This window comes from Somniosus microcephalus, chromosome 33 (genome assembly GCF_052327205.1).
Source record: "Somniosus microcephalus isolate GS21.2 chromosome 33, FLI_Smic_1.0, whole genome shotgun sequence".
Classification (NCBI taxonomy): Eukaryota; Metazoa; Chordata; class Chondrichthyes; order Squaliformes; family Somniosidae; genus Somniosus; species Somniosus microcephalus.
The window spans coordinates 31,362,404-31,378,213 of NC_141019.1; the positions used below are offsets into that span (position 1 = coordinate 31,362,404).

The 15,810-nt window shown below is 44.3% G+C and overlaps 1 protein-coding gene across 6 annotated transcripts in view; it reads right to left on the reverse strand.

Annotated features, from left to right (window-relative positions):
• The window catches only part of LOC147097095 (uncharacterized), a 58,181-nt gene extending 42,619 nt beyond the window's left edge, over window positions 1-15,562 (reverse strand). The window contains exons 1-4 of one of the 6 annotated variants that reach the window (XR_015074484.1): window positions 15,283-15,556; window positions 15,166-15,187; window positions 11,794-11,821; window positions 8,746-8,814 (exon numbers count right to left, since the gene is read on the reverse strand). Coding sequence is in view for 5 of the 6 variants with exons in the window: in XM_085972921.1 (XP_085829047.1) it covers window positions 8,746-8,814; window positions 11,794-11,815 (91 nt within the window). In the remaining variant the exon portion in view is untranslated. Of the gene's footprint in view, window positions 1-8,745; window positions 8,835-11,793; window positions 11,822-15,165; window positions 15,188-15,282 lie in introns of all 6 variants that reach the window. The other 5 variants (XM_085972921.1, XM_085972919.1, XM_085972922.1 and 2 more) reach the window with 5 other exon arrangements.
• Between the last annotated feature and the right edge of the window lie 248 nt (window positions 15,563-15,810).

The window sequence follows — 15,810 nt, forward strand, 5'->3', positions numbered from 1 at the left end:
TCTCTCCTCATACGTCATTCCTGCCATCCCAGGTATCAGCCTGGTGAATCTTCGCTGCACTCCCTCCATGGCAAGAACATCCTTCCTCAGATAAGGCAACCAAAACTGCACACAATACTCAAGATGTGGTCTCACCAAGGCTCTGTACAACTGCAGCAAGACATCCTTGTTCCTGTACTCAAACCCTCTCGCTACGAAGGCCAACATACCATTTGCCTTCTTAACCGCCTGCTGCACCTGCATGCTTACCTTCAGCGACTGGTGCACAAGGACGCCCAGGTCTCGTTGCACTTCCCCTTCTCCCAATCTATTGCCATTCAGATAATAATCTGCCTTCTTGTTTTTGACAGCAAAGTGGATAACCTCGCATTTATCCACGTTATATTGCATCTGCCATGCTTCTGCCCAATCACCCAACCTGTCCAAATCATCCTGGAGTTTCTCGGCATCCTCCTCACAGCACCTAAGAAGTTACTGAATGATTTTTCAAATATCAATTCTGTGTTAAGGTTTAGCACAGGAGAAGCATCCTTGCTGTTTTGATATTTTGAGATTGTAATTGCTGTAAACACATTGCTTTTACTAAGTAATGTTTATACTGAGTGACGTAATAAAACTCACTACGCACTTGGTTTGAGTATAAAGCAAGGCTTTAATCAACTTGTTTCAGAACATGGAGGTCTAGTTGTACTTCACTAGCTCGTCTTACAAAATGTCCCTGGCAAGCTGGGCCCACGCCCGAGTATTTATACTCCTTGGACGGCGCCACCAGCTGGCCATCCAGTGTTATTTCATAGGTAGTTTCTCGATGATGAGATTTATGACACTGAGTACCATTCATTTACTTGTTTAATGTTGAATAAATTTGTCTGTTGCTTTATATCCTGAGTTTCGGGCCAATAGAGCGTATATTCTTCCATCTTCCAAAGTCAAGGAGATCACATGACAGTAAATGATATATTCCAGTAGGCCAGAGTACAGTGGCAAGGATTCTCTATTTAATCCCTGGGTCTCGCTACATTTACCTGGATATTGGGCGGGTAAAGACACACTCTGGTTCGTAGGGGACACAAAGTCCACTTACGGGAGTGGCCAGTGACACTGTACCCAAGGAGAACGTCTCGTGTAAAAACTAAAAAAAGTCGAATCTAGCTCAGAAGACAAGATGAAGGTCTCCTCCTCTGCTTGCTGTAAGGGTCCCGATATGAAATGAGTTTGGGCAGCGTCAATCCAGAGATTAGTGGATATAGATCACCAGCATTAAGCCATAACATCGCACAAATTGGCAGCCTGATCCAGAGAAGCGGTAAGTATGGCCCATATGGGCAATGGAAAGATTTGCCCATATGGGCAATGGAAAGATTTGCACTGGTGCAGCATGAGGTGCTCTTCCGAGGGTGGGATTATAACTCATTGTTGGGGCACTAGCACAATATTGGGGCAGAATAGAGGGATCCAATACCCAACAGGGGAGCATTTGATGCCAAAAGTGGAAGACAAAATAATGTCACATTTCAGGATTTTTGACTATTTGGCTTAGGAAACATTTGAGTGAATTTATATCAAGATGTTGTATACAAATATATAAATTTATAAATCACTGGTTAGGCCTCAGCCAGTGTTGTGCCCAGAATGGTACCAGGGATGATGGACTTCAGTTCAGTGGGGAGACTAGAGAAGCTGGGACTGTTCTCCTTAGAGCAGGAAAGGTTACAGGGAGATTTAATAGAGGTGTTCAAAATTACGAGGGGTTTTAATAGAGTAGATAGGGAGAAGCCGTTTCCACTGGCAGGAGGCTCGATAACCAGAGGACACAGATTTAAGATAATTGGCAAAAAAGCCAGAGGCGAGAGAATTTTTTTTTTTTTTTTTTTTTTTTTTTTTTTTTACAGTGAGTTATGATGATCTGGAATGCACTGCCTGAAAGGGCGGTGGAAGCAGATTCAATAGTAACTTTCAAAAGGGAATTGGATATACACTTGAAAAGGAGAAATCTGCAGGGCTATGGGGAACTCGCAGGGGAGTGGGACTAATTGGATTGCTCTTCAAAGAGCCAGCACGGGCATGATGGGCCGAATGGCCTCCTTCTGTGCTGTATGATTCTATGTGACTATTAAGTTAACTTCACCTCACAATTAATTAAATTCACAACATACAGCTTCCAGGAACGTGAATTAGAATTCAGGTGAAATGTCTGTCCAGGGTGGTGCGTCCAGCATATCACGTCAGCTTAAGACAACGGAGGTTCATTACAGACAGTCCCTCAAAGATTTACACGTAATATGTTGGAACGGCTTCATTCATGTGAGCTCAATGTGGGTTGTCTACCCGGAGCCCAAACCTACGAGAGTGGTAGCAGGTTTAATTGGCAGCTTGACTAGCCAATCACTGGGCACTGAGAGCTGGAGGCAGGTCTGAGGTCAAGCTTTTGATTTCCTATTCAACTCAGAAAGGAGTCAGTCTGCAGATATTGAGAGAGAAAAGACAGACAGAGTGTGAAATTACCCCGCCTGCATTTAGTGCTGACTAGTTTCAAAGGAATCACTAGTCAGAAAAGTATATTTAGTCTGCTGACATAGTGTGGCTTGCTTTGTTATCTTCAATCTTACAAGGATCATTACAACATATATTAAAATTCAATGTAAATACGATTCTGTTCGTTCACATAATATATGTAAAATAAATCCACCTGTTGGTTCATAATTGGTCTCGTCTCACTAGAGTGTTCATCAGGTCAGCTTCCAGAAGATAGGAGAAATGCACATGGAGGCATGTGAGAGATTACAGCATCCAATTCACACAATGTGGGGTTTCTTTGTTACAACCTCCCACTCATGCTATTGTATGACTAGATATTAGTCAGTAATGGTAAAGCCCTGATCATAAAGGGATGTGGGGTCCACTTACAGGAGAGACTGTTGACGCTGAATCTGAGAATAGCTGGCGCAGATCCAACATTTGTAAGAGTGCAAAAGTGTTTCATTTCTCAGCACTGACATTGCTCACAAAAAAATATATAAAGTTAAACGAAACAGTCTTCAAGGGATGGTCTGAGTTTAAACCTTGAAATACAGAATGTCCTTAAAAAGAGAACATTATTACAAAAGGTACTTTGTGTACAAACTGCACTGACATACAAAGGTATGTTGAATATGGGTCACCACAAACAAAATGAATTTCACCTACTATTGGACTATGTCACATTGAACCTTCTTTCACAGAATGAGTTACTTCGGAGGTCTAATTTGTGGATAGGGTTCAGAGCAGATTGAAAGAGCCAGAGTTAGAATTACAACCTCAGCTCTTCTTGTTCTTTGTGAGCCACATCCATCCTGTTTTTGATTGGCTATCAGAGATGGAATAATGGTAACAAAGTGCTCTGTTTTGAGTAGAAAAAGAATTGTCGGAGAGAGTGATGACTGATACAAAGCTGCATGGACAGCCAGTGTGGAGATGTCTACCCTTAAAAAAGACTTACATTTATATAGCGCCTTTCACAATCACCGGACGTCTCAAAGCGCTTTACAGCCAATGAAGTACTTTTGAAGTGTAGTGACTGTAGGAAACGCGGCAGCCAATTTGCACACAGCAAGCTCCCACAAACAGCAATGTGATAATGACCAGATAAACTATTTTTTGTTATGTTGATTGAGGGATAAATATTGGCCAGGACACTGGGGATAACTCCCCTACCCTTCTTTGAAATAGTGCCATGGGATCTTTTACGTCCACCTGATACCATCCTGCCTTCTTGGCCAAAGATAAGAGCGGTGATGCAGAAGATAAAACACAGGGACGTTATCTACAATCATTTTTTGTAAGCATCTCAGACCTTTTGTAGTGTTACGCAAGGTAAGTTGGAAAAGGCGCTGTTTTAAGGACAGAAGTGTTATACTGTGCAATGCACAGTGCATTATTCTGCTGTTAAGTTGGAGCTGCATGGAATCTTGTGCTTCATCTCTCTCTCTCTCTCTGCAATCATTAATGCCACTCTCTATCGCTTTCTGCTTGCACAGTAGGACAAAAGGGGAAAAATGAGTAAAGAATCATAAAGAATTTGTATTTTAATTAGAAGGCGGCATTCAATGGAATGCAAAACCTTCTTGCCTCTCCAGTTCTTCATTTTCAACAGATGCATCTACCAAGTCACTCGGAACTATCAACCAATGGGTTTCAACAATTGTCCACGAGAGGATTATGATGCAGAGCACTGAAGCATCAAAGCTCTGTGCAATATGGATGGGACACATGCTGCCTCAGATCTTGTCTCTATAGGGAGGCCAGTCACTAATCAACTGGGATGGAAGGAATATTGTTGGGAGAGTCTCTCTTACGCACTTCCTATTGACTAGCCAACTTCCCTTTCCTCTCCAAAGTCCTTGAACATGTTGTTGCTTCCCAAATCCATGCCCATCTTTCCCGCAACTCCATGTTTGAATCTCTCCAATCAGGTTTCTGCCCCTGCCACAGTACCAAAACAGCTCTCAAAGTCACAAATTACATCCTTTGTGACTGTGACAAAGGTAAACTATCACTCCTCGTCTTTCTTGACTTGTCTGCAGCCTTTGACACAGTTGACCACGCCATCCTCCTCCAACTCCTCTCCACCATCATTCAGCTGGGTGGGACTGCACTCGTCTGGTTCCATTCTTATCTATCTAATTGTAGCCAGAGAATCACCTGCAATGGCTTCTCTGCCCGCTCCCGCATCGTTACCTCTGGTGTCCCCCAAAGATCTATCCTTGGCCCCCCTCCTATTTCTCATCTACATGCTGCCCCTTGGCAACATCATCCGAGAGCACAGTGTCAGTTTCCACACCCAGCTCTACCTCACCACCACTTCTCTCGACCCCTCCACGGTCTCTAAATTGTCAGACTGCTTGTCCGACATCCAGTTCTGGATGAGCAGAAATTTTCTCCAATTAAATATTGGGAAGACCGAAGCCATTGTTTTCAGTCCCCGCCACAAACTCCATTCCCTAGCCACTGACTCCATCCCTCTCCCTAACATCTGTGACGCTGAACCACACTGTTTGCAACCATAGTGTCATATTTGACCCTGAAATGAGCTTCCGACAACATATCCATGGCATAACTAAGACCGCCTATTTCCACCTCCGTAACATCGCCCGTCTCCGTCCTTGCCTCAGCTCATCCGCTGCTGAAACCCTCATCCATGCCTTTGTTACCTCTAGACTTGACTATTCCAACGCACTCCTGGCTGGCCTCCCACATTCCACCCTACGTAAACTTGAGGTGATCCAAAACTCGGCTGCCCGTGTCCTAACTCGCACCAAGTCCCATTCACCCATCACCCCTGTGCTCGCTGACCTACACTGGCTCCCGGTTAAGCAGCGCCTCGATTTCAAAATTCTCATCCTTGTTTTCAGATCCCTCCATAGCCTCACCCCTCCCGATCTCTAATCTCCTCCAGCCCCACAACCCCCGAGATACTGAGCTCCTCCAATTCTGCCCTCTTGAGCATCCCTGATTATAATCACTCAACCATCGGTGGCTGTGCCTTCTGTTGCCTAGGCCCCAAGCTCTGGAATTCCCTGCCTAAACCTCTCTTTCCTCCTTTAAGACACTCCTTAAAACCTACCTCTTTGACCAAGCTTTTGGTCACCTGCCATAATTTCTCCTTATGTGGCTCGGTGTCAAATTTTGTGTCTTATAACACTCCTGTGAAGCACCTTGGGACATTATACTACGTTAAAGGCGCTATATAAATACAAGTTGTTGTTGATTTCAGAGCTGCTTTGGTGAAGGTCTGGCCGAAGTCACCACACCCATCACCGTGACCAGGGATGATGCATGTTGCAGGAAGAGAGGAATGCAAAGAGAAAATGTCTCAAGATGTGAGTTTTTTCTTGAAAAAAATAACGTTTGTCAACAAACAAGAATAACCTATTTAACTTTTCTTGTAAGAATGTTTAATTATAAAGAAAGTTTTTTTGTGGTAGAAAGGTACTGTGCAACATTTTAATCAGCTTAAGCCCCAAAATTGTGCTGTGCTATATTATCCTATGAATGCTTAATGTATTTTTATCAAATTCCTTAAGTTAACCCATTTATGTAATTTCCAGATACGGACGGTTCCCATGATTTAACAAAGTTGCGCATAAAAATAAAAAACATAATTAAGAACAGATAAAAATTTAGTAGCCAATGGGCCTTACATTGCGTTTGTTATTTGAGGCAGTACAGATGAAGCACCTTCTATTTGCGTTAGTGCTGCTGAATAAGTCAATGAGTGTTAGCAGTGTTTAAATCTACTTTAAAGTGTAAAGTACAGCATTATACAGAGTACAAGGGAATTTAATGCTGGTGGTTGCAGGTTGGTTTAATCAATCTGCCCCAGTAATGGATAGTCATCATGTTCAAATCCATTATGACTGTGTGTAATTTAATGTAGGAAACACAGACTGGTGGTAAGTAAAATTAATGTTAGCACAAACGGAACCACACAAGCGGTCAGCATGCAGTAGCTTTGCAACGCAAAGAACTTTGACCTGCATACTTGTGGCATCTCAAACTACTTGCATGCTGAGTAGTCATCCTTTCACAAGAAGACAGGTCTCTCATCCTCCACCCTCTAAACTTCAGCTCATGTCAGTAATCCATCTTACACAAAGCGCTGCTTACCCTGTCCCCACTGACCTACATTGGCTCCTAAACCCACCCACCACCCTGCCTCAAATTTTAAATTCTCATCCTCGTTTTTAAATCACTTCAAAGCCTCACACCTTCCTATCTCTAGAACCTCCTCCAATCCTACCACCACCCGTTCCTCCCGAAGTCTACGTTCCTCTGACTCTGTCCTCAAGCATCCTCCTCCCTTCGGTGGCTGTGCCTAGGGCCCATGTTCTGGAACTCCCTCCATAAACCCCTCTGCCTCTCCACCTCCCTCTCGTTCTTTAAGCCCCTCCTTAAAACCCACCCCTGTGACCACCCCTCCTAATCTTTTTGGCTTGGTGTCCATTCTTTTGATTATGCTCCGTGAAGTGCCTTGGGATGTTTTTCCAAGTTAAAGGCATTAGATAAATGCAAGTTGGTGTTGTTGTAGTAGAGAATGGGGTGTACCTCATGCTGAAAGCATCGGTTTTGTTTGTTGTTAAAGGAGAAGACTACTCACACCCACTAAGAGAGGACTCACATTGATGGGTACCCAACTATCCTGCACATCAGCCACCATGAAATCACCCGACAAATCACAGGGGTGGAGGCCATTGAGGGTGTGGGCAAGGTCAGCTTGGTGGCTTTGTGCTATCTCAACAAGTTAAGTAGTCTCTTCAAATTCTCCTTGCTAGCCCTTCAAGCTCAGTCAGCAACATGCTGGCACCTCTGCCCAGCAACAGCATTGCACTATTGACGTTACTACTATCTGCAAAACCTTGCCCAGCATACATCAGGATAACACATATTCCTTTTCTCTTTGTGTAGCAGCCTCCCAAGATGAGGTCCCTCCCAATAGAAACGAGCAGGAAGCTGTCACTGTTCATTCGAGACAATTTCCCTGTCTGTCAAATCCAGCAACAACAGACTCCTGTAACTGGGTGCCCAAAGTCTCAGGGGCACCAGTCACAGTATGAGAGAACTCTGTGCTGTGGTCTCTCACAGCTTTGGAGCTCGCTTGCAGAGGGCCATGAAGATGCCACTCACTCCGTGGTATTCTGCACTAAATCTTTAAGCTGGGGTTGTTATCCTTAGAGCAGAGAAGGTTGAGGGGAGATTTAATAGAGGTGTTCAAAGTCATGAGGGGTCTAGACAGAGTAGGTAGAGAAACTCTGTTCCCATTGGCGGAAGGGTCGAGAACCAGAGGACACAGATTTAAGGTTATTGGCAGACGAACCAAAGGCGACATGAGGAAAAACTTTTTTACGCAGCGAGTGGTTGTGATCTGGAATGCACTGCCTGAAAGGGTAGTGGAGGCAGATTCAATCATGGCTTTCAAAAGGGAATTGGAGAAGTACCTGAAGGAAAGAAATTTGCAGGGCTACGGGGAAAGGGCGGGGGAGTGGGACTAGCTGAAGTGCTCTTGCAGAGAGCTGGCACGGGCTCGACAGGCCGAATGGTCTCCTTCTGTGCTGTAACCATTCTCTGATTCTATGTCAGAGGTGCACATTCTCATGCCGCTGGTAACAGACTCAAAGATGCTCCAAAGGCCTTTGGCTTTAACTCCCTTCCGACGGCAAGGTCAGTAGGAAACCAAGACCATGCCCATTATGCTGGCAGATGTAGTGGGCTCACAGTCTCACCAGCTGATTCAATTTTCTCTCTTGCCATCGCCACTTGCACGTGGTGCTCCACCTAGTGCTCCTTGCTCCAATTCACTAACTATACTCTCCAGGGTGCTAGTGCTAGGGAGCAGGTTGAATGTTTGTTGCAATATTCTGGGAAGTGCTTGTGTTGGTGGCACCAATCCTTCTGGAGTCATCATTTACTCACTGGTCCATTGAGGAAACTCTTAAAATTAAAAATCAATAATTTAAACAATGCATTAGGGCATCTTAAAGCTTTGTGGTGAAAAACTATATGGTGAGACTGAATAGGAAGTGGAAAACCCTTTCCTCTGAAGTATTAACTCTCACTTTATATGAATACAGTTACCTACACACTCTGAGGCATACTTTCACACACTCTCACACATTCTCTTGAAGCTTAGGCATGCAAAAAAAAAAAAAAAAAAAAAAATCCCTACCCACTTTGTGAAAATGGAAACAATCCATTCTCCCTGTCACTTACCACAATCCAGTTCACCCAATTCATCCAATTCATCCATAATCTCACCCCAGCTCTTCTTTGGAATACAGTCTATAAGAAAGAAAAGATGCCTGGAAATGAAACAGTAAAGCAATGAGAAACTCAAACCCTTTCCAGATTCAGATTTTTGGAATTTTCTTTGCGAATACTGCACCAGGAGTGTGTCAGAGTTTACTGGACAACATACACATACTGGTAAGATAGTTGCAGTGCTAGAGCGCTAGACTGCCATTCTGACGTCACAAGCTTGAATCCCATCCTGGGCTGTCATTCAAGCTCAGCAACTCATTTATCACTACATTTGCTGGTTCTCAGCTGGGTTATTGGATGGAGCCCTCTGTGTCTCTATGTTGGGGAAGGGTTGTCAAAAATTGACAGGAAACACCATACAAGTGCATCTGCTGTCGGTTGATACGGAACGGTGCTGATAACAGCTGATGAGAGGTCTACAAGAGAAGGCCACAATCAAGATTGTCTTGGCTTCATCCCAGCTGATGGTCTGCACAAAACTGGAAAAGTAGTAATCAGGAACAAAATGGGCTAAAATCACAAGAATAAAAAGAGGACACACTCCCAGCAGCTAATGTGTTGAAACAAGTCCTGGAAACAGTGCAATGTAACATTTTATTCTATTTACTCGCAGCATGTCAAGGGTGAATTTAATCATCCAGGAATGCTATTGTTCTGTTTTCTGTCCATGTCAATTATAACAAACCATGGAGTTGGCTTTTAACCAATCAAAACCCTTTAAAAAAAAAACAAAGTTGTACACACCGCCAAAGTGGAAGGTGGGAGCCAAGAAGAAGTAAAATAAGTAAAGTTAGAAAAGATACATTAGTTTAGATTATGTGGGGAAAAGAACAAAGTTACATAAATAAAAATAGAATCAAGAAAATAGAATACGGAGGGGAAAGGATGGCAAGTCAAGCAGAAATGTTAATGTTTCGATTTTCCATTAAACTTCTGTTTTAGGTGCTTATTTATGCAGTAGGTTGTTGCAGTACTAAAACTACTTTTCTCATTTAAGTAGTTTATTACTGGAATACTAGTGTTTGAATGACAGTGTGTCAGCTGAAAACATATAAACCATCCACCCCAGGGAGAACGGTGGACTTTGCATGAAGTTTCCACGACATCTATCTCACACCAGGCACTCTCACCAGTCTAGTTATAAGATCCAGTCTTTAATATTGCTAGCTAATCTCCCATTCATAGAAGATAGGAGCAGGAGTAGGCCATTCGGCCCCTCGAGCCTGCTCCGCCATTCAATGCGATCATGGCTGATCATCCAAATTCAGTACCCTGTCCCTGCTTTCTCCCCATACCCCTTGATCTCTTTAGCCTTAAGAAATATATCCAACTCCTTCTTGAATATATTTAATGAATTGGCCTCTACTGCCTTCTGTGGTAGAGAATTCCACAGGTTCACCACTCTCTGGGTGAAGAAATTCCTCCTCATCTCTGTCCTAAATGGCTTACCCCTTATCCTTAGACTGTGAGCCCTGGTTCTGGACTCCCCCACCATCAGGAACATCCTTCCTGCATCTAGTCTGTCCAGTCCTGTCAGAATTTTAAAAGTTTCAATGAGATCCCCTCTCATTCTTCTAAACTCCAGCGAGTATAAGCCCAATCGACCCAATCTCTCCTCATACGTCATTCCTGCCATCCCAGGGATCAGCCTGGTGAATCTTCGCTGAACTCCTTCCATGGCAAGAACATCCTTCCTCAGATAAGGTGATCAAAACTGCACACAATACTCAAGGGCCTAGAAATTCAGTTGCGTTAGCACCCACTTAGGGGCGAAAGAGTGGGTTGCGCCGGAATTTTTTTTGCGCCCGAAATTAGGTGGGCCCTAACATCGGCGTTAGCCGGTAGCGCTGCGCCGGCACCGATGACGTCATCGGTGTGCGCAGTGCCCCGGTACCGCCCGAAACCACGCCTATCCCCATCTTCAGTAGCGGCCGCCTCTTCCGTGGCGGCCGCTAACAACATCGGGAGACCGGGTCCTTACAGCAGCCTTAGCGGGGCGCTTTAAGGTGGAGGTGCGGCCGGCCGCTTTTTCGGCGGCCACCTGCCCGCACCTCCTTCCCCGGCCTCCTCCACCCCCCTCCGCGGCATTGCCGGCTGGTTTCCGTGGAGCCCGGCACTTCTCCGTTGTGCCGGGCTCTTTTACCGGCACTCGCATTCGGGGCTCCGGCCGTTGCAGGCACCTCCCCCTTAAGAGAAGGGGGAGGCCTGCAGTACAGCAGCCTGCCGCACCGCATCGGGTGGCGCAGCGGGACCGGCAGCGCTGAAATTCACTTTCAGCGCCCCAAGCGGGGCGGCCACACCCTGGAACAGCGCCCGGTTCCGCTTTGGGGCGCTGAAAGTGAATATGGGGCGGGCACAACTGGCTCCGCGGCGGGCGCAAAATTTTCGGCGCAAACGAGCTGGCGGGGCTATACCCAATTTCTAGGCCAAGGTGTGGTCTCACCAAGGCCCTGTACAACTGCAGCAAGACATCCTTGTTCCTGTACTCAAACCCTCTCGCTACGAAGGTCAACATACCAACATGGGGGGATAGGAAGGGTGAGAGTGGGGGGGATGGGGGGCAAGAATGGGGGGTTTGGGAGGGGTGAGAGTGGGATTGGCATTGCTCATAAGTAGTCAGGGGTGTGGAGCATGGTTGTCACAGTTAGCTGCTAAGATGGAGCTGTGTTCAAACATGGCTTATTCCTTTAAAGCCACTGCTTGGGTACTCCCTGAAGGGAAGTGGTCAAAATAGGTACATCCTATTAACTAGAGGTTAAATATTGAGGGAAGTTTCTGTCTTTCGGCAGCTGCTTGTAAATAGTCTCGGCTGCCCTTCAGGATAGGTCAGTTATCAAGGTCAGGAAAACCAGCAGGCAATGACTGGTTTTCTTTTCTTACTTTTGACACCTTGAAGTGTGATGTCTTAAGTCTGATAGATGTACACTAAATGCTAGACTTCTATATATGTACACACAGATTTTCTCTGAAACATTAAACCAGCCTGATTTCAGCACTCACCTTGCACTGCAGGCTGTTCCATGTTAATCTGTAAAACCAAAAAAAGTGCTCATTAACTCTACTGGAAAAGCATAAAATAACTATTTCAACCTATTAGCAGAAATTACAATCAATAAGGCATTTCTTCTGACTCTGATATTTCAGCGTTTTATAAAACAACAATGCAGACAATGAATACTGAGGACATGCCCCAATGGGAGTTTCTGAGCTCAACATTATGAGGGAACTGAATTAATACAATTATATGGATGCAGCTGAAGATGAACAACACTGGGCAAGTGACAATTAGGGAAAGTGATTTGTTCTCACACAGATTGCCTCAAAAACATGCATTTTGACTTCTGGGATTTAAAAAAATACAAAGTTGAGATAATCAGGCAGCAAATCATTTGCTCTAAAGATAGCATCAATTGATGTTAATTCAGTTGCCTTGTACTAATGGAATGAATGCATACTCCAAACCAGGATCCAACTGATGTCTTTATGACTCTTAATTTTTCAATATAGTTTAAATAATATAAAATAAATGTGTGCAGTTCTGGTCGCCACACTACGGGAAGGATGTGATTGCATTGGAGAGGGTGCAGAGGAGATTCACCAGCATGTTACCTGGGCTGGAGCGCTTCAGCTATGAAGAGAGACTGGACAGGCTGGGGTTGTTTTCCTTGGAGCAGAGAAGGCTGAGGGGGGACCTGATTGAGGTGTACCAAATTATGAGGGGCATAGATAGTGTAGATAGAAAGGAACTTTTCCCCTTAGTAGAGGGGTCAATAACCAGGGGGCATAGTTTCAAGGTAAGGGGCAGGAGGTTCAGAGGGGATTTGAGGAAAAACTTTTTCACCCAGAGGGTGGTTGGAATCTGGAACTCACTGCCTGAAAGGGTGGTAGAAGCAGGAACCCTCAACATTCAAGAAGCATTTAGATGAGCACTTGAAACGCCACAGCATACAAGGCTACGGACCAAGTGCTGGAAAATGGGATTAGAATAGACAAGGCTTGATGGGCAGCGCAGACACGATGGGCCGAAGGGCCTCTTTCTGTGCTGTATAACTATGACTCATAATCAAATTAACTATAATTTTTTGGCCAACTATGCATTTGCCAAGTAACTTGGACTACTGTTGTCCTCAATATGTGCCTATTTTGAGCACTTCCATGCAGAACGTACATGAGTAGTGGCCTAATGGGACAGGCTAAGTTAAACACAGCTCCATGTTAGCAGCTAAACATCATAACCATGCTACAGACCCCAGACTACCCATGAGCAATGCCACAAGAGCTCAGCTAATAATGTATAGAAATAATTATCATGTAACAATGCAGTGAGACCCATTCAGTTCTAGTTACCAGCACCTCATGAGATATTCAGCCTTTAATGTAATATTACACCATAGCAATCATTTTGACTGTTTCAGCAATGAGGGGGCTCATCTTAACTCAGAAATAAATCTGCTACAGAGGTTGCAAACTGCTTTGTGGGTCTGTGCATTAGCTGTTGGTTCTGTTAAGACAAGTGGAATCCAATCTGGGCCAATTATTTGTTTCAAGTTCCGTGTCCCAGGTAAAAATGTTGGCCTTCCAAATGATTTCCTCTTCAGACCCATCATATTGGATATCAGCACTACAATTGAGATATCATACTATAGCAATCCTAGTGATTTTATTCACTTCACCGTTGAAATTAAAAAGGAAAAAGACACTGGGGGAATTTTCTGCTGTTTAATATTAATAGTGAAATTGTAGACACATTCTGAAACACACATTTACAATTTTGTTATAAATAGCAAAAGGTAGAAATCTTCCTGCATTATTCTGAGCTATGTTTGACTATGGTCTCATTATTGGGTCACGAGTTAGACCATCTGTAATGGTCAACTCAGTTTCAGATCCATTAAAACCTGTTGCTCAACTCACTTCCAGGCTGACCATTAGTCCATTTGTATTATAGACCTGCTCCCACCACAATAGGATGGGGATGCCCATGTTGGGAATTCTCATTCCTACCTTTACAATTCTGACTGACTCTAATGATGGGCAAAATCTTTCAGGCCTGTATGTATGGGCCATGGACAGAACAAAACAGTGGGGCCACCAAAAAGTATTTTTTTCTCTTTAGCATTAAACATTTTTTCCCCTTCAACAACTCTCAACTCAGTATAAAGCCCAATTCCACCCCCCAAATTCAGGGTGGCTTTTCTCAAACCTCTCATCCTCTTGGCCAGGACATTTTTTAACAACCTTTCTTCTCCCTCTCTCGTTGATATCTATGCACTTGTGGCCATTGCGCCCCTGAACTTTCCTCTTTTGTACCTCCTAAGCTCCAAATACACAATCCTATACACTCTTCCTCTTCCACAAATCCTCACCGTGTTGAAATCAAGCCTCATCACACCATTTCCTAATTAAACACATTTGTTCCCGGGAGTTCAAAGTGGAACTCCTCACTTCCCATAGTCTTCACTTCCTCCTACAATCTTCAGGCTTTGAAAACCCAAGCCTGGCATCACCCAATTACTTCTTCTTAAATTACCGTATCTTCTCTCCTAGCATGTTCAACTTTGATGATGTACTGCACTATAGGCTTTGGCCTTTACATAGCTTTCTACATAAACATATGGAACTGGTAAAAAAAAACACACTAATTTGCATTGTTTAAGTACTCCTCTATTGTGGGAAGTCTGTTGCTATCTCCCAACATGTTCATGCCATCTATAATAGTTATGAGGGGATCGTCCAGCCTGCAAACATATTCAAAGATAATAATGTTCTTCCCTTGTTGACCTAGCAGGAGGTCCATCTGAGTGACAAAGCGATCCATTGCAGATCAGTTTTCCTGCCCTCATCCAGACAGTTAACCTGCATGTACAAGTACAAATCCCCTCCCATCTTGGTAAGACGCCAATGCTCTAATATTGGGGCAGCATGCAGATTTCATCAGCTTTGAATGGAAATTGGCAACCCTTGGCGTAGAAATTCGTCTCGGGCGGTGGTGCATAGCGGGCGGCATTGGATCGGCCGGCCGACCGAGATGAATTTCTAGCCCCTTTAGGTACCAGAGCCAAGCTGTACCATCAAAACTTCAGTCCTTGCAAGGTCAGATTGAACTAACCATGTTTGGATAAAGCAATCCTGGGCCTGGTGGCCTGTTTGGGCCATTACATCACCATGATGTAACAATGAATCCAAGCAACACATGGATACACTAAAAAAAAACACTTCTGGGAAGTGTATCAGATTTTTCATTCATCAGATTATACTTAATAATAATGGCAGTTATATTATCCTAAATGAGAAGATGTAATATGCTATTCTATCAAGAAAGATATTTAACTAGTAAAACAAATATATCTTTAAAAAGCTGATAAAACTTACCAACTCGAGAAAAGTTCAGCAACTGGAGAAACACAATATAAAGTATTTATTATATAGCAAAGCAAAATGTCTTTCCTCAGGTGAAAAGGTTCAATTTTTTCCCAAAGGAAAACTTACCGCTCAGAAATGGCAAAGTACAAAATAAAATTCTAGAAATAAAAATATTGCCGGAAATCGCCAGCTGCTCTTGTGTAAAACAAAATTACAAAAAATGTATTGAAAAATAATCCGTTTTAAATACTCTTTCTCTGAACGACGATTGCATAGAGAATTTGGGATTTCGCAGGGTTTCTCCGACAGCCAAGCCCGAATTCTCCACACAGCGACTTCGCACAGCTCCAACTGAAGCTCAGTTTAAAGCCGCCGCTCACTCGCGTGGACAATCCCGCCTTTGTGTCGCCCTCGCCGGTCGATCTCGCTCAACCTCTCGCGGGAACGAACGAGCGCGAGCTGGGCCCGCGCGTGTTTCCCGCCGCTTTTTCGCTGCCGAGTGTTCGCCGGGCACCTGGATTCCGATTGGGGTCTCCAACCGGGCCGGGGGCCGGGGTCCGCGCATCCAGGCTGGTCGGGGGGAGCCATTTTGAGCACTCCATTGTCAACACGGCAGGAGAGATCACTGACACCCATTGTGAACTCATTTATTCA